Below are 19275 nucleotides of genomic sequence, written 5' to 3' on the forward strand. Positions count from 1 at the left end.
CATCCTCAGAGTCACTGCTATGTTTGAGCCCATTGTTACAGCCGCTGTGTGAGTCCATCTCATTGAGGGTCTCCCTCTTCTTCTCTGACCCTCTACTTTACCAAGCATGATGTCCTTTTTCAGGGACTGGTCCCTCCTGATAACAAGTCCAAAGAAAGCGAGACTGAGTCTCACCATCCTCACTTCTTCCAAGACAGGTTTGTTCATTCTTCCGGCAGTCCATGGAATATTCAATATTCTTTGCCAACACCATAATTCAAAGGTGTCAGTTCTTTTTCAGTCTTCCTTTATCATTGTCCAGCTTTTGCATGCATTTGAGGCAGCTGATAGTTCTTTAAAAATCCTTAGCAATCCTTAAATTTCTCTGAAAAGAGCCAGGACTCCATGCTATATTTTGGCAGCCACCTGATCTTCCAGAGATCTGAGAATTGGTGAGAACATAAGAAAGGAAGGTTGTCTGTTTGGGAATTTGATACAGCGAGAGACTTGCAAAGAAAATTTCTTCTGTAGTTCCATGTCTTTGACTTAACCTCTTTGGGTTTAGGTTAATATTCATCTTCCTGTCAATATAAAGAACATATGAAATGTTCACAGTTTTACACACTTTATTTCTGACTTCCAAGGAGGCAATCAATAATCTCAAACAGCCTTTTTATTCGTGGAGTCGTTAATGACCAAAATCATTCCCTCCCACACACCCGCTTTGGCCCTCAGACGCAGAGTAAGGGAATCATACCTCTCAATTCAAGGTGTGCTTTCATCTGGTTTGTGCAAGGCCAAGCTTATTTTCAAACCTTTCTCCTCCATCCCTGGTTCCCCATTCCCACTGCCCGCTCCCCTCTCACAGCCAGCCCCTCTCCTGGGCTTTGCTAGATCACTTTGAATGTGTGTTTAGGTCCTGGTCATCACCAGGGACCTAGACAAGGCCTAGAGCAGGACTCTGTGACTGTATTCACCTGATTCAGAACTGGAGCCCTTCCTTCACCGGTCAGCCTGGTGCCCTGTGGTGGTTTTCTGTAGCAGTAGTCAGGGGGGCTGCCCTGCGCCAGCCCCCTCCTGCTGAGGTGGGGCCTGCTGTGGCACCGGAGGAGGTAGGTATTCTGGGGGCTCCTTCCCTCTCCAGGGACTTGCATTGTCAGCCTTTCCCACCCACATCCCTCACCCTCACATCTTTGGCTTTCCAGAAAATCTGCAGTAGTTCAGGGGTGCAGTCCTCTGGCAGGTAGGGGAATCGACTGAAGTGACTGTCTTTTCAGGGCTTGAACCCGCGACCTTGGCCTCATTAGCACCAGTGCTGTATCCAGTCACAAAGCCACAGGCTTCACTTTGTGTAACTTCCACCGACTCCCCTTCCTACCACCCTCAGCGGCCGTCTTTTCAATTACAAAGGCGTTCTCACCAACACAATAGAACAGAAAGGATTGGAGCTCTTCAAGACTCCTCTGAAGGACAGAAATATGCAATTTAGCAGGAAAATAATACCAAAAAAAAAAGTCTTGAAAGTTCAGGAAACAACTTATCTTTCCAGTCCACCCGTTCACTGGGGATCCAGCTAAGCTTCTCTTCTTCAATCAAAAATGTAAAAATAGTGTGGAATTCCTTGTGACAATTTATTAGCATAAAATCCAGTGATTGTACGTGAAGTTTCAGATGACTAAGTAGAAATATTGTTGAAATGGATTGGTCTAGCTTTTTTATAGGAAGGGGTGGATCTGAGAATTGCTAAGTGCTTATCTTTGGCAAGTTTATAGTCCCTGAACCCAAACCCATTCCCACGGAGTCAATTCCAACTCATAGGGACTCTACAGGACAGGGTAGAACTGCCCCCATAGGGTTCCGAAGGCTGAAATCTTTACGGGAGGAGATTGCCACTTCTTTCTCCTGAGGAGCGGCTAGTGGGTTCGACCTTTCGCTTAGCAGCTGAGAGCTTAACCACAGCGCCACCAGGGCTCCTTCTTATAGCCCCTGGAGACCCAAATCCATGCTTATAATAATAGCTAAGATGGTGTTGTGTACCAGCTGGCGCGCTAAGATGCACAGGGTATGTCCTTGCCAGCGGGAGACATCGTCACCATGGAGGCAAGGATAAAAAAGGAAAACCCACTGGAGGCGTGGATTTCAACCAGGGCTGGAAACCATGGGCCCATCCTGGGGAGGGACCTGGAAAGAATCCGGCTGGCAAACAAGATACAGTTGTTGATCTGAGCCAAATAAAAACCTCAAAGATTTTGTATTCTGGCACTTGAACGGAGTTATATTGAAATGTGTTGACAAAATGGAAAGTTCTAGACTGGAGATTTTTTTTCTTCAGTCTGTCGAGTGCCAAGAAAAACTCGTATGTGTGGTAACCAGTAAGCAAGGTAAGCACGGACTTACATGTGCTTACTAACGTGTAGTGCAGTTTCACCTGTTCTTTGTTTTTTTTTGTGTGTGTGTGTGTGTGAAAAACAGTTGAAATTGTGCACTACAGACAGTATGTGAGCACAAGTAAGCCCATGTGTACCTTGCTTATTGGGTAACCCGTCCCTGATACTGGCTCCCATTTTGGTGATTTTTCTCACTGTGGTCACGTGTGTAGAGGAAACGCACTGCCTGCTGGAAAACCTCTTATTCCACAGATCCCTAGTAGAGTGATAGTTGCTGCCGGTGTTCTTAAAACCTCCACAGTAAGAGGCATTTGATGATGAATTGTAAACTCATTGAGGTTAGGGATTGTATTTTAAGTTATTCAATAAATATTTATACTTATGGGGCACGAGTTGGGTGCCGTTGAGTCAGTTCTGACTCACAGTGGCCCCTCGCGACGGAGTAGAGCTGCCCGTACGGTTCTCTAGGCTGTAATCTCTATGGGAGCAGATCGCCAGGTCCTTCTCCCATGGAGCTACTGGCTGGGTTCGAACTGCCAACCTTTTGGTTAGCAGCCGAGCACTTAACTGTTGCACCACCAAGGCTCCTTATGGAGCAGTTACTGGGCTCTAGATCCTAGGGAAACAAGGAAAGGAACAGAAGTCTCTGCCATCATGGAGTTTATATTCTAGATTGTAATCATCTTTATCTTACTCAGAGTACCTTTGACTTTTCAAGGGTTCGCCAGGTGTGTTGAAGACAGCCATGTTTTGGGGCTGAGTATTTGCTTTTCCTTTCTTTTACTCACTTGAAAACTGGTAATCCATGTATGTCATGAAGAAGATTCTGTTAACCAGAAATTTTAACTGCAAAACCTTGGCCTATGACTTACGCAAGCAGAGAGAGCTTTGATCAAATAATGCTTAGATCTAGTGAAATTGAAGTATCCCTACATTGTGTTAAAAAACCAGTAGCATTGGGTAGACATTTTGGGTGTTAATGAAATGTAGCCTGTCCATACACCTGAGTAAATAATTCCAGCTATCACTTAAAACTTTCAAGTTCTGTAAAAATGGCTTGGGGGCAGTGTCTGACCTCCCCCGACCCCCCAAGTGGGAAGGAGAACCAAGGTCAACAGCACAAGGCCGACCCCCCCCCCACCATGAGGTGGAGCCTAGACAAGCCTCCTCTCTCCCATCTTTACTAATTTTGACACCAACTGTCCCTCCCATGGCACTCTCTACTTTTTTGCTGGGTTTGATAATTCACTGTAATGGCCACACAGATGGGGTTTATTAGGGAAGTAACAGCTACAATCCAAGCTCAAGAACACTCAGGATACAGTTCTTCCATCGGTACAGCCTCTCCCCGGCTGTGCTCGTCTCTCGGTGGCCCTCAGTCTCTGCCCATCGGCGCTCAGCTTTCTCTTTCTGTGGGCTGGGAAGCCCACCGGGGAGTCTCCTGCTGCTGGGTCTCTTCTTCCTTGGTGGTGGAGGGCTCCTCCTGCTGCCTTGTAATTGGCTCTATTTTAAGACAGAATTGACCAATCCCCTTGGTAGGCCACAGTTACCCAATCACACAATCACCTGGGTGGGAGTTACAAGACCATGGCTAGAAAGGCCACACACAAAGTAATTAATCCACCACAGGTCCACAAAGAAGTAAGGATTTATAAAGAGTCTGCATACTTTGCCCAATATTTAATTTGTTCCTCCAAAATGTATTTCAGCACGTGTCCAGGCCTTACAAGACACTCAGCTACTAAATATTTCTTAAGAACAGAGCAGGGAAAAGAGGCCCACCTTCCACTTCAGAGAATGGCCCTGATTGAGCTCCATTGTGGAGTCAGGGGTGCTTGATGGGGGTACCCTGTACCAGGTACCAGGCACCGCATCTGACTGGCTTGATCTGCCGTGTTAGTTTTACTCTGGCAGTCCTAAATTGCATACATATAGTGACTGACAGACAGACAGGCGCACGCACCCTGCTGTCTCCCATCTGTGTTCCCTGTCTGCCTGGCTAACTCCTGTCCATTGACTTGGGTTCTGAAAAGTCTGCCCCGGTTGCTGCAAACTTACTCGTTCCTTCATCTTTGCTCCCATAGTTCCTTGTACACACCTCCTTCATCACAGCTGCTCCTTGAGTACAAGAATTAGATATTATTTATCTCTGTAACCCCAGCGCTTGGCATGGGAACTGGCAGTCTGTTACCTCAATAAGTAATACCAAAAACCAAACCCACTGCCACCGAGTGGATTCCGACTCATACAAACCCATAGGGTTTCCCAGGATGTAAACGTTAGTGCAGGCAGACTGCCACGTCTTTGTCCCACGGAGCCTTTGGTTAGCAGTCAGTTGCGTTAACCACTGTACCACCAGGGCTCCTTCGATAACTAATAGTTAACTCAGTGGCTAAATAAACAGTCTCATTTCTGCAACTTACTTTATTAGTGGTCTTTGGACAGGTTCATCATCTATCTAACACTGTTCATTCTTTGAAGTGAATCTTATAAATATCTCAGAACCCTTCATGGCCTCCCTGTTTGCTTCAGGACAAAGTCTGGGCTGATAAGTCTTCTGTGTTGTGTCCCTCTCACCCTATCCAGCCTTTCTCTTTCTACTTTTTATTTAAGCCCTAAACTCAGTCTCACTGTGACCCCATGTGTGAACAGTAGAACTGCTCCATAGGGCTTTCAAGGCCTTTCAGAAGCAGATTGCCAGGCTTGTCTTCTGAGGTGCTCTGGGTGGGTTCAAACTTGCCAACCTTTCAGCCAGTAGTGGAGCACTTAAACGTTTGCACCGCTCAGCAACTCGATGGCAACTAACAACAGGAGCTCGATCTGGTAGTCTTCCCAGTGCCTACTTAGGTGCCGTGTGGCTCTTCTCTTGCCCATTTGCAGCCTGGAGTACTTCTCTCACACTGTCCCTTCCTTTGCCTCGGCCTCCTCTTAGGGAAGGCCTCTCTCCAAACTCTGCTCAAACCCAGACAGATCCAGCTTACACTGCATCTCTTTTATGAGGTTTCCTCCTGAATACTTTAGCCTACACACCTCTTCATTTGTTTTATTTACCATTTTATATTTACCTTGCCCTCTTCTACTATTTTGGAAACCCTGGTGGCTAGCGGTTAAGAGCTACTGTTTACTATTTATGTTTGTTGAGCACCCGACTATTCCAGGCATTGTGCTCAAGTCCTGGGGATGCAAAGGAAGCAAGACAACATCCTTTATCAGGTCTGTTGCCCTAACTCATCAGTCCTGGTGGTATCTTCCTGATCTGAATTCGGTGTCATCTGGGCTGTCTGGATGCCGAATCCTTCTGCCTAGTATTTACGTTTACCACTGTCACGTAGACGGGCCTTATTTCCTTACATAACTTGTTGTTTTACAAAAAATACATTTGCTACTTGTTTCTTAAGAACTCAAGAGGAAAGACACATCTAATGTCCTTTCTTTGTGTCAGTTCTTTAATAGAGGAACAGACAGTAAGTAACATCTACCGTTTCTTCCAGTGGTACGGTAATGGTAGTTGTTGTCTGTCGTCGTTAGTACCTTGTCCGTCTTTCCCACAGAGCCTAGTACGGTACTGTGCACGTAGAATGTAATACTTTTTGAATAGCAGTTACTCGACTAAGGTGGATTAGCAGATATTTCTTTACTGCCTTCTGCAAAAGGCTTTCTAGTGTGCAAACGTTCTTCATTCAGAAGTAAAAAAGGAACCAATAAGGATTTAAAGAAAAATATTTGTTAAATCTGTTCAAATAATGTCTGGTAAGTTAAAGCTGTTTTCTTACAGAAAATCGTCTGCAGGAATACAATGTCGAGGGGATGAAAGAGGGACATCTCTTACAATTCTCCTATAAGCATTAAAAAGGTGCATCTTGTTTACTGGAAAGTAAACAAGATTCAGAAAGGTCACCTGTATGTCGGAGGAGGAGTGCATACTCAGGTTTGGGCCGTGGACGACCTGACCGCATTTAGCATTAACCTATAAAGGTTTAACGTGGATTTTTTTTTTTTTTTAAATCATTCTCTGGCCACACAGATCTATCATATCACCTTCACTCTGTGAGATATATTGATAGGAACATTTTACGTTTTTAAATAAGTTTTTATTTCCATTTCCTTGGTACTTAATCACCTGAGTAGTGTTAACACTTAGGGCCACAGTGGTTATAGGGGGATATAAGAAAACCAGGAATCACTGGGTGGTGGTCAATGTGCTCGGCTGCTAACCAAAAGGTAAGAAAGCCACATCCACCCAAAGGTGCCTCAGAAGAAAGGCCTGCCGACCTGTGTCCCTAGAAATCAGCCATGGAGAACCCTGTGGAGCACAGCTGCCCTCTGACACACATGGGGTCAGCGGTACAAAGTACTAATGACAACCACCACTATGGTACCATCGGGAGAGATGGTAGATGTTACTGTCTGTTCCTCTGTGAAAGAACTGATACCAAGAAAGCCCAGTAGATGTTTCTTTCCTCTTGACTTCTTAAGTCAGAAGGCATTAGAGAAGCAAAGAAACAAGAAGCAAGGAAGTGCCACTTTGGATCTTGCATAAAATGTAAGACGTAACACGTTTGCAGAGGAGAATGTTCAACTTTGAAAAGTACATAACATTTATTCTCTGGGCAGGCTTTGACTGTTAAGAGATTTTTACAGCATCTACAAATTGAGGTTTGATGTAGGTGTTGTTCAGTGACTAAAGAATAGTTCACTGTTGGGGTGGCTAAATATTTCTCTCATCTATACGTGAGCTTCGTGACCTTCTCTCTTTGTATGGCAGAGGTAAATTTCATCTCTGCCAGAGCCTTTGTTAAAACAAATTCTAAATTAGTGTCATCCTTTTCACAAGGCCAGCCATTGCCCCAATCACCAAGCTCTGCTTCCTCCTTGTAAATCATGGCCTCACTTCCAATAGTTGGGAAAACCTATTAGTTGCTGCCCTAAATATTTCCTGGCTCCCTTAGAGGGCCTGGGCTCTAACTTTTAACAAGCCTAAGAACAAAGCCCCAGAGCTAAGGCGAAGGTTCAGCAAAGCTCGGGTAAGAAGCTCCCCGCTGCACGTGGGTCCTGTTCCACTGTTACATTGTGGATTAAAGTGATGTGGGGCGTATCTTTCACTGTTAGAAAAAACCTGTAGCCTGAGTATTATCCTTGTCCCCTGACCAGGGCTATAATAGGGCCCTGCCACAATTCCTCCAATTTTAATTCTCTCAAACAAGATTGGAGGCCTTGCTGGTGTAACCACCCTCGCTGGGCGGAAGGCTTTTCTGATTGTCTTATTTCAGCCTATGGTGAAGGTATGTTGTGCCGCTGGGCTTTTTTACTTTTCCCTTTTTCATTTGGCTGGGGCTGCCTCTGTTCAACAGCACGGACTTGTCACTTCTTCTGTCACCGTTAGTTAAAAGTAATTGTTATTGCAAACCCCTCCCTGCCGGCGTCACTTTCATGGTGGAGCCCACTAAGCGTTCATTTCAGGAGCCGAAAGTAGGGAGCTTACGGTATCGGGTTCCTTTTTATCTGGAGCAACAGCACCTGCGGCAACCCATTAACTAGCGGGAGTTGTTAATTACGTCTCGGACTTGTTGGTCTTCACGGCTCCTGAATTTCAAAAGCAAGGAAATTAATCACCGTGTGTGCATCTCATTCAGCAGGAAATCGCAGGCGCGTGCATTCTAAATTCTGTTCTAGTCAACTAATAATCAAATACTTGCAATCTTCTGTAACATTTCTCTCTTTGTGGAAGGAAGCATTTCCTAAATTCCAAGGGTCCTTCCACTCACGGCCAGGTAGATACCTGCCCCTAAGACAAAGGCTTTAGAGACAGAATTCTCTAAGTATGAGTCTGCGTGAGACTGTATTGAAGACGCTTCAGTAATTGACGTTAAAAAAACAAAAGGGCAAAGGCGAATTAAAAGCATAGTAGTAGGACCTGGCATTTATTGAGTACTTACTGTATTTTTTTCAAGTGGAACGTTAAAGGTGTCACTTGGTATTGTCTCCTTTCATTTCACACTAAACGAAAGAGGTGGGAGCTGTATCTTTGTTTCAAGTTGAGGAAACTGAGGCTCACAAAGGGTTAATAACTTGCCTAAGATGACACAGCACCAGAGAGATAAGAGGATTTGAGATGGGGAGGTGAACAAAGTAAGCCATCTACACCAAGACCAAAAAACCAAACACGTTGCCGTTGAGTCAATTCTAACTCCTAGCGGCCCTACAGGACAGAGTAGAACTGCCTCATAGGGCTTCCAAGGCTGCAAATCTTTAGGGAAGCAGACTGCCACATCTTTCTCCTTAGGAGCAGCTGGTGGGTTCGAACTGCTGACCTTTCAGTTAGCAGCCGAGCACTTAACCGCTGTGCCACCAGGACTCCTTAATCCATCATGTTGTTGTTAAGTGCCATCAAGTAGGTTCTGACCCATAGTGACCCTGTGCACTACAGATCGGAACACTGCCTGGTCCTGCGCCATCCTCATAATCCTTGCTATGTTTGAGCCCATTGTTGCAGCCATGGTGTCAGTCAGTCTTGTTGAGGGTCTTCCTCTTTTTCAATGACCCTCTACCTTACCAGGCATGATGGCCTTCTCTAGGGACTGGTCCCACCTGATAACATGTCCAAAGTGTGTGAGATGAAGTCTCACTGTCCTCACTTCTAAGGAACATTCTGGCTGTATTTCTTTCAAGACAGATTTGTTCGTTCTTCTGGCTGTGCGTGTGGTATGTTCAATATTCTTCACCAACGCTGTAATTCAAAGGTGTCGATTCTTCTTCCGTCGTCCTTATTCATTGTCCGGCTTTTGCAGGCCTAACCCATCACATTCATCCTCAGTTATGAAGCAGGGGCTCAGGAAGAGGCAGAAAGGAAGCTGAGGCTTCCTCTCATCAGCTCACGCCTGGCTTCTAGAACCCATTCTGTCAGAGTTGGAAAATACAGTGTAAGCCACTTCATTCTTGCTGACCGTTCATCAAACACCAAGGTAGCTAAACAACTGAATAAATCTAGTGTATGCCATTCATTTCTTAAAACGAGTTATACTGTAAATAATCAGCTTTGCAGTGAAGAGTGCTTCAACGCTTTATGCAGCAAATTCTGTGCAAAATAACCATCCAACTAGAATCTGTCCAAGAGGCCGGTGGTCCTGAACTCTGCTGCGTGTTAGAATCTTCTAGGGAGCTTTCTAAAAAGCCCAAGGCCTGGATCCCACACGGACTCATCAAATCAGAATCACTGGGCCCTACCCCAGTCATTGAAGGCGTGCTTGGCTGCTAACCGAAAGGTCGGCGTTCAGAGCCACGTCGCAGCTCCATGGGAGAAAGACCTGGCAATTTGCTCCTGTAAAGATTATAGCCCAGAGAATTGTGTGGGGCAGTTCTGTTCTGTCACACGGGGTTGCTATGAGTTACAGTCCACTCGATGGTGCTCAGCACCCCCCACCACCACCCCAGGCTTCTGTGTTTTTAAAACTCCCAGATGATCCCAGTGAGCAGGCAAGGCAGAGAACCGCTGTGAGACCCCATTAGTGATTCTCCTTCACTCTTCTTCACGTTCCATTCCTTCTGGGTCGTTTCAGTTCATTCCTCCAGTTGACCTTTATAAATCTTTCCCTGATGGAAATTTTGTTTTGTTTGCTATGCACAGCCTTTCCCCAAATCTCCTGGACAACTCAGATCAGCTTACGTTGCAAATGAAAGATTTATGGCTGCTGCTTCTGTAGGAACAGAGTTTATTCTAAATGCCTTGTTTGTTCCTACAGTGAAAATGGCTTCTCAGCAGCAGTCAGATAGTCACAGGATCACATCCCTTTTGCTGTCTCTCTGATGCGCGCGCGTGCGCACACACACACGTGCAGTTACCAGCTCAGCAACGTTTGAGTTGGAGTTTCAGCCATTCTACTCACGACACGCTTGCCTCTCGCTATAGTTGTGGACAGAATTGAAGCCAGTATCTGCATAATTTAAACAGAGTGCCCCTCCTTTCCCCTCTCTCAAACTCATCTGGAATTGCTCTGACCAAGTAGACCAGAGTCCACTCTTAGGCTATTCACTACTGGAGATGGTTTTGCCTTTCCCCTTCTCTACCCTGAAGGGGTCAGGCTTGGGAGGATTTACGGTAAGAAAATTCACATATAACCAAACAGTTGACCCAAGGGGCGGACAGTAAATTCTGTGTCAGTGCTGGGAAAGGCTGGGAATGGAACACTCTAGCTCTCACTAATAACTGAAAAACACAATTGGTGACATCATCATCTTACCGGGAAAATCTTTTTTAAATATTGGGAAGCTGTCAGGGTCAGGTGGCAGGTAAGTATTTTCCAAACTTCTAATTTTTGCTTGAAAGCCCAGTTATATCCTTGGCCACAAATACTGCCAGTTGTTTTTTGAAGTGATAGGTCCTCTTTATCCATTTCAGTAACATGCCTGCAGGATACTCAAGTCTGAATAACCAGTTTGTCTGAAGTCATTTTTTTCAAGTAAAAATGATATTCCAAGAAAAAGGTGGCTTGTTCCATCATCACAGGGTGTTCTTCCTTGCGACAGTTGCAGTGGTTCAGTATGCAGCAAAGATACTTTGTGCATACTTCCTGGTCATCACACAGAATGTTAAAAAGCTGCATACTCAGGAGGTAAAAATAACATTACTGTGTGTCACTGCTTCATCAGGGACATTCCTAGGTGTGTCTGTCTTTTTTTTTTTCTGATTGTGACTGTTGGCAGTGAAGGATACAGTGATTTCTAGGACAGTTTGGGGTCACTGCTTTGATTTGTGCAAAAGCTCCTGAATTTACCCTCTGTTGCTTTTGTAGTAAAATTGTCAAGACAGTTGGGGAGAAAGCAAACAATGTCTTAGTATGATGTTGAAGTCATTTTGAACTTGTGGACCCCCTGAAAGGGTCTCTGAGACCCCAGCGGTCTACAGACCACACTTTGAGAACCACTGAGACAGATAACAGACGTTGCATAATGTATAAAAATGAGTTTTTCTTGTGCTTCTTTGTTCCATGTGGCTTGTGACCCTGGAGACTAGCTGGGAGCTGGGCCTCTGGGAGTTGTGTTATTTGATGAAATCCCACGCGAGTCCTTTCCTGGTTCTCCGGAGCCCAGTTGCCTCTGCTGTCCTCTGGGATGTTACTCTGAGGCAGAAAACAACCCTGATTTCCTATTAAATTGACTGCTAGCTTCTGTGCCTGAAAACCTATGTAATCCTTTCTTTTTTTTTAATATGTTGTGGAGATAATGTGTTTTTGAACGTGACGTTTTCCTAATCCTCTCTGTCAGGGGGTCTTAACTCAGGGTTAAGAGGCCCTTTGATGTCTGCAGATCGGCTTTAGGTGACTCACAAGCCCTTGACCTTTTACAAAATTTCTGGTTGTTTTTTGTTTTTGTTGTTTGGGGAAGAGGTTGTTGGGGAAGTTAATAGCTTCAGTCAAATTCTCAAAGATGTACTGTGACCTTTCCCCTACAAAAGCAAACATTAGAAAGTGACTGTTTTACCAAGAGTTACACACGTGAGGAACCTGCTTAATACGAGACCAAGGGCAACATCTGCTCAAAAGCAAGAGAAGGCAGGAAGGGACCGGAACTAGACAGATGGACACAGGGAACCTGGGCTGGAAAACGGGAGAGTGCCCTCACATTGTGCCGAAGGCAGCCAACGCCACAAAGCAACATGTGTATACGTTTTTGAATGAGAAACTAACTCGAGCTGCAAACTTTCACCTAAGCACACTAAAATTAAAAAAAAAAAATTACTAATAAAAAAGAAAATGACGTCTTAGACTGCCGTTTTTATGGGGTGTTACCTGCCCGCCCATTATCGATTTCTAAACGCACATGTTTTGTAAAGAACTCTGGGCTCCCTCCCTGCTCTGCCCCACTTTACTCCACGCCCTTGGCATTTCTTTGGGTCTACACCATTTCACGCCTACCTGCTTACCCGTGGCTTCACGGTGGTTTCTGAGCTCACCTTCTCTTCCACCTTTCCCGCAGTATCAAATGAAGGAGCGTGGTGACCAGGCCCTTGGCTTACATCCCCAAACGCAGAGTCATCCCCACACAGCCCCGCCCACCCTGGGGGTATTTCAGGCCAGAGAATACACGCAGCTAGGTTAGTGGGTTCTTATTTGAACTGTTGAGATGTGCAGACTTGGGGTATTTATGTATGCCTCAGCCGGGAGAGGCCTTTTCCTACCCACGTATTCTTCAGCGTGCTCCTTGCAATCCAAGTGCTATGATGAAAACTGCAAGGCAGTCTGTTTAGTCCCGACGGCAGCAGTTTTGGAAAACTTCCTTGGTTCTGTGGAGTAATGTGGTGACGACCGCCCGCTGACAAGCAGCAGCAGCTCTGCAGCCTGGTGATGCAGTATCAGCCCCGGTCATCCCCCAGGTGTGGCATTTGCGCTGCAGGTGCGGAGGTGGTTCTGTGCGTGCAGCATGCTGCAGACAGTGTGGGCCCCTGTGGACAGAGGCATGCACACAAGCCAGGGAGGGGGGTTCAGTGTGGTCCCTGAGAAACAGACAGCAGCTTTTGCAGGTAGTCTCTGAATTAAACAATGCACTTGTTTCCCACTTCAAAAAAAATTTTTTTTTTAAATAGTTTCATAGTGTGGGGCTTACTTCAGCGGCATCACAGTTTTTGAAAAGCTTTGGCTAGTCTGACACAGCACACACACGAGCACCTAACAATTGAGAAGTAACAATGCCCATGTCCTTTATGGGAAGCCGGGAGACAGTATTGTAACCAACAGGTAGAGCTGACCTAGCTGTGAAGAGGCAGAAGAGTCCCAGCCAAGTAAAATGCTGACAGAGGGTGGGGTGTGTCCCACTCGTGTCCGGGGGTGTTTTATTCAGCAATGCGTCTCTGCGTGCTGGGGGGGGCCTTGTATCTCAACCTAGCTTTCCGGACAGCATTTGAATTATTGACGTGTTGTGTTCCATCTTGTGTGTCTTGCAGTTTCTAAATACTGAGGCTGGCCACTCACAGTGCGTTTTCACCAGGGTTGGTAGGTGTACCAGACACACTGCCTCTGTGGGGTCCCACCCACAACAAACAAAAAGCCAGTTGTCACTGAGTCAGCTCCAATTCACGGCGACCCCATGCGTGTCACGGCGACCCCACGCGTGTCACGGCGACCCCACGCGTGTCAGAGTAGAGCTGCGTTCCATAGGGTCTTCCATAGCTGATTTTTCAGAAGTAGATTGCCAGGCCTTTCTTCCGAGGCACCTCTGGGTGGGCTCAAACTGCCAGCCAGTTGGTTAGTAGCCAAGTGCTTAACCCTTTGCACCGCTCAGGGCTCCTTGTCCGTCTTTAAAGCCATTGCCCTCACGTTGATTTCAACTCATAGCGATCGTATAGGACAGAATAGAACTGCCCCTTAGAGTTTCCAAGGAGTGGCTGGCAGATTTGAACTGCTGACCTTTTGGTTAGCAGCTAGGAGCCCCGTGCCACCAGGGCTCCTGTCCCTCTTTAGCAGGTGAGAAAACCAGAACATAAGAGCCTTTGACTCGTCCAAAACTAGTGAATGACTGATAGACCATGCTGACCACAATGGCTTGCCCGGCCAGGCTCGCTCTGAGTCAGAACCACGTTCCTCCTTTCTTGGGTAAGCGCCCTTCATGCTGTGGGCTTGGTGAATGTCTCTGTGTGTACTATTGGCCAAGCCCACTTCTACTCAAGGACTAAATCTGGTCAAAGTCTTCTCTGGGAAAAGGCCCCTTCTGGGTGGGAGAGGAAGGTAAGGCGAACCTTAGCTCTGCTGTGTAGCCAGATGGCTTTTAGGATTGCATGATAAAATGTGCAGCTTCATGTCTGTCCTCTCGCCACTACAGTGCCCTTTCTGTTTTCAAGGAAAGAAGGATTGTCCAAATGTGGAAGATGCAAGCAGGCTTTTTACTGCAATGTGGACTGTCAGGTAGGTGCCGGGCGGGCCACTGGCAGGGGGGGCCTGAGTCCCCAATGTCCCTCTCTTTCTCGTCCTGGCATTCCCTAGTGCCCTCTGCAGCCAAAGCCGGAAAGTTCAGTGGTAGTGTTGGATGCGTGTGGACCCAGGACCCACAGGCAGCCGGTGATAGGCAGAAATGGTTTGGGGCCACATGCTGCAGGACTAGAAATGGGGGCAGGAGTAGTGGACACCTAAGGACAGCCTGTTAGCTACAGATGGGTCTATTACCAAGGTTGACAGCTTGCCCCCAAGGGTGCTGGCAAGAGGTAGAAAATGCAGAGGTGACAAATGAAAAATATTAAAATGCTGTCTTTAAAAAGTATTGTCACGGGTCTGTCTTTTATAAATCCACACCTCGCCCTTGGACAGTTTGAACCCAGCCTGATTGCAGCTGGACTTAGCTGACCCTTGGCATAGCCTTTATATAGTCAGAGGGTGGGTGCGCCCTGGACCTGGTGCCTCGGAAGCATCCATGCAGAGGGGCCCAGGAGGCTGGTGGCACGTCAGCCACACACCATCCTGCTGGATGGCTGAGTCTCAGGTGAACCCTTTAACGGGGAAGCATAGGCTTGAGGAGCTCGGAGGAGGTCCAGCTAGGCTCTTGGAGGGACAAGGAGCAATGTTTCCCCAAACTATTCTGCTAGGTGCTAGTTCCATAGTATCTGTAGGTGTTCTATGGAAAATGAGTTCCGTGTTTAAACAGTTTGGGGGAACATGGTCTCTTTCCTTCAGCACCTTTCGGAGTCTTCAGTATACCCGTGTGCATGATGAATTCTTCAGCACTTTTGATCTTCGTCACCCCACCCAGCCTTCCGTCTTCCCTCTCTTGTGAGGAAACCTATCGGTGCAGCTGCAGGGGGGCTGTGATACGTTTTCTGCACATCGGTACCTCTTTTTGTTGTTGTTCCTTCCACATCCAGTGTCTTCTCCTCTCTGCTTCCCAACCCATCTATATCTGATTACTACCGTTTCATTTTTTTCTTCCACTCCTCTTTTTCTGTCACCTCCCTACGTCTTTGGCCCCGAAAGTCCCCCAAAACCCATTGCTGTTGGGTTGATTCTGACTCCTAGTGACCTTATAGGACAGAGTAGAACTGCCCCATGAGGTTTCAAAGGAGCAGCTGGTGGATTTGAACTGCCAACCTTTTGGTTAGCAGCCTTAGCTCTTAACCACTGTGCCACCAGGGCTCCCCAGAGGACATTATTTAGCAGCACAGAGGTTGCTGAGCCCTGGGGTCTCGTCTGACTGTTGGGCTCCGGTCACGGTGACTCTTCACCAGAATGAAGCTAAGCCGAGGCATGGCTTGGGAAATTTAGACCCCTCCCTTGGCCCTGAAGACCATACACGTAATTCACTCCCTGTGCCTCGTGGCCGGCTTCCGTAGGTTGTCAGCTGTGTCACAGGGAGACTACACATGGGGCTTGTCATTGAGTTTTCGGAGAGTATGCCTTCTTTGAGGAGATCATGCTTTGTTCCCACCAACTGAGGCTAGAGTATCAGTGGTTAGACTGTAGAGATCAGTGGGCCCTGAGATGGTCAGGGGACATGATTTGAGACCAGGACTGCCAGATAATTTAGCCGTTTCTATACTTAAGTTAGACACTTCTAGAAAAATTATCCCATTAAGTCCTGCCTTAATGAACCTTAATGATCCTTAGAGAAGCAAACGTAGTAAATCAAATACAGCCCAGGCAACGTGGCATGAAAGAGTAGGAAGACATGGTCCCCGCTGTGCTGCTTACCAGCTGAGCTTAGCAAGTCGCGGGACGTCTCTTAATTTCAGCTTCTTCAAATGTAAACTGAGGAGAACAGTGCCCAGCTTGAGGAGTTGTAAGGGTCAAGTGATAGGGTGGGTACGAAGGTTCTCTATAAACCAGGAAGCTCTGTACAGGTGTGAAGAGTTATTATAATAACGCTGAAGTAGAAATCAGGCCGACGGAAACAAAGCTTTGTGCAAAGAATAAACAGCAGATGTTAGATTTGAGGACTTGTTTGTTAACTTAAGGGAATGGATGGATTCTAAGGACCTGAAGGCAGGAATGGCGTACGTTTGTGTGAGCGATGTCTGTTACAGAGTGAACCTTAACTGTTGCGCTTGGCTGCAGACACATCCGTAATATAGAGTATCGGAATGTTGAGATGCAGAGAGATGTACCTCTGGTCTGCCCAGCCGCTGAGCTGCCCAGCTGCTTTACATGAGGCCTCACCAGGTGGCCTAAAGCCCCCAGACCCTATTTTTCCAGACTGGCAGACTCAGAAACCTCATCTATTAGCGTACAGTGAACGGGCCCTCCCCTGGGGGAGGGCTCACATTAACCAAATACACCAACTTGTATGTACTGGAAACCAAAACCAAACCCACCACTGTCGAGTGGATTCCAACTCATAGTGACCCTATAGGATGGAGTAGAACTGCCCCATAGGGTTTCCAGGGCTGCAGTCTTTACAGATGCAGACTGCCACGTTTCTCCCATAAAGCGGTTGGTGGGTTTGAACTACTGGCCTTTCTGTTAGCAGCTGAGCGCTTTAACCACTGCGCCATCAGAATGTCTGTTTATAGCACACAGTTTGAAGTCTGCACATCAGGGTTCAAATCATCATGAGAAGATTTATGGTAGAAATAGTTATATGATTGTCGTGTTCAGAGGCCTCAGGCTAAGACAGTGTGTGGTCCAGCCTCCTGGTGGGGAGTTTACCTGCTACTCACCCAGTTCCGGGTCCGGATCGCCTCAGCCCTGGAGAGCACTCTGGCGAGTCCATTTTTCTATCTTCTGTTACGTGTCTAGTGACTGGTCTAGTGACTGAAGTGCCCTCCTAATCACAGGTGATGATACAACTCTTGAAGCCTCTTATTTCCAGAGGTGGGAGGCTGGGCTTGACCTGTAAGTTTCATTTTTGCTTGATCTGTATCCTTTTGCTGAGGGAAGAGGCTAATGGCCATTAAGGTTTTTGCGTCCTTTAATACTGAAGAACTAAATGAGTGTGAGACACTGTATTATTATAATGAGATACATTGTTGTTGTCGTTAGGTGCCATCCAGTTGGTTCCAACTCATAGTGACCCTGTGTACAGCAGAACGAAACACTGTCTGGTCCTGCACCCTGCTCACAATCGTTGTTATGCATGAGCCCATCTTTGCAGCCACTGTGTCAGTCCATCTTGAGGGTCTTCCTCATTTCCGCTGACTCTCTGCTTTACCAAGCATGATGTCCTTCTCAGGGACTGGTTGTTTCTAGTAACATGTCCAAGATATGTGAGATGAAGCCTCACCATCCTTGCTTCTAAGGAGCACTCTGGCTGCACTTCTTCCAAGATAGATAATGAGACATAGCAGTCATAAGGTTAAAAAAGAAAAAAAAAAGTGGCTAGAAATAAGAGGACGTAAAGGGCTTCACATGTGGAATCATTAGGGAGGAACCAGACATTTGCTCCAGATAAAAATGTATTCAGGGTTGAGCTTAAGGTAATACTTGGATGGGATCAAAGTAGAGGATAAAAAGTGTCACACAAAGAGAGGCGATGAAGGTAGTTGGCGTGGTTCTCCACCTAAGAAGGCGTGGTGCTCAGCTGCTGGCAATTAACTGGGCCTTCTTCAAAGCAGGACCTCACCCACCTGCAGTCCTTGGTGCTAAGGACCATACCGCAGGTTGTTGACCTGGAACAGAGGCTACCTGGTCCAAACCCGTCATTAGATAAGAAACCAGTGTCCAGAGTGGTTCAGTGACCTCCCACACGGTGGCAGAGCTGGACTAGACTTGTACAAACTGCTAGGGAGTGCTTTCAGTACCTTACAACACTGTGCGTGGGAGTATCCAGGGCCCTCTAGGAGAGCAGGCATGATTCAGGGATGGGTTACCCAATAAGCAAGGTGCCACCAAACCAAATCCGTTGCCATCGAGTTGATTTGGACTCATAGCGACCCTATAGGACAGAGTAGAACTGCCCCATAGGGCTTCCAAGGGGAGGCTGGTGGATTCCAACTGCCAACCGTTTGGTTAGCAACCAAGATCTTAACCACTGTGCCACCAGGGCCCCAAGCAAGGTATGCACAGGCCCCATTGTGCCTTCCCCCTAGTCTGCAGTGCACAATTTCACCTGTCTCCTACCACATCGATGATGTGGTGAGAACCATGTGAAATTGCTTACCACGGATTAGCAAGTAAATACAGTTAAGTCCATGTGTACCTTGTTCAGTGCAAGCCGGTGCATGCTGTGCTTACTGGTTGGGCCACCCCTGTATGGGAATATGTCGGAGAAATGGAGGTGGGCTTTAATGGATGTGAAAGGGAAGAGCCTCCCCCAGCGCCCTTGTCTTTACCAGAAACGCCTCCAGGAGCCCTAAGATATGTTTTCGTTCTTCAGAGTCGCATCTTCCCTCTGCACAGGACGTCTTAGCAAATCCCAGGCCCTGTGTGTACCCTCCTCGAGCCCACCACTGCATTAGGATTCTCTTTATTTTACACAATTTGGTTCTGTTTTGTTCTCTTTACTTCCCTCTCAGTTCATTTGTCGCAGTGTGGTCCTGCAAGAGGAGAGATTTTAACTGACAATGCCTAAAAGGATAAAGGGGAGAATAGAAAAGAAACCAACTGCCTTTTTACCAAGGCTTATTACTTTGTAACCTACGGGTTTTAACAAAATCTATTTTTATAAATATGCCTGGAAAGCTAAATATATTGTTAAGTCGCTTAGATTTATTAAATTGTACCATGTCATGTTTAAGAGTTTCAGGATGTTATTGTATAATCACTGAATGTTCTGGGGTATATTTCTCAACTGTAACCAATAGAAAAAACCTATTTTTGCTAAGTAACTGCAGCAAATGGGTTTAATGAGTGTGCTTTTGAAAGTAGGAAGAGACATCCCCTGATGGGGACAGAAAGAGCATGTGTGAAAGACTGAAGATACGGGAAGACTCTAGATGTGTCATTGACTAAAAAAATTACTCAAGTGAAGAAAAAATTTAATAAATGCTCACATGACC

General features: G+C 46.5%; 1 protein-coding gene across 3 annotated transcripts in view; it reads left to right on the top strand.

Moving 5' to 3' along the window:
- SMYD2 (SET and MYND domain containing 2) overlaps positions 1-19275 on the top strand; it is a 68806-nt gene that overhangs the window by 9602 nt on the left and 39929 nt on the right. For all 3 annotated transcript variants that reach the window (XM_049868082.1, XM_049868081.1, XM_049868083.1), the window contains one exon: positions 14197-14260. In XM_049868082.1, coding sequence (XP_049724039.1) covers positions 14197-14260 — 64 coding nt within the window. Of the gene's footprint in view, positions 1-14196; positions 14261-19275 lie in introns of those variants that run through there.

The sequence above is a fragment of the Elephas maximus genome, chromosome 24 (assembly GCF_024166365.1).
Source record: "Elephas maximus indicus isolate mEleMax1 chromosome 24, mEleMax1 primary haplotype, whole genome shotgun sequence".
NCBI classification, from domain to species: domain Eukaryota; kingdom Metazoa; phylum Chordata; class Mammalia; order Proboscidea; family Elephantidae; genus Elephas; species Elephas maximus.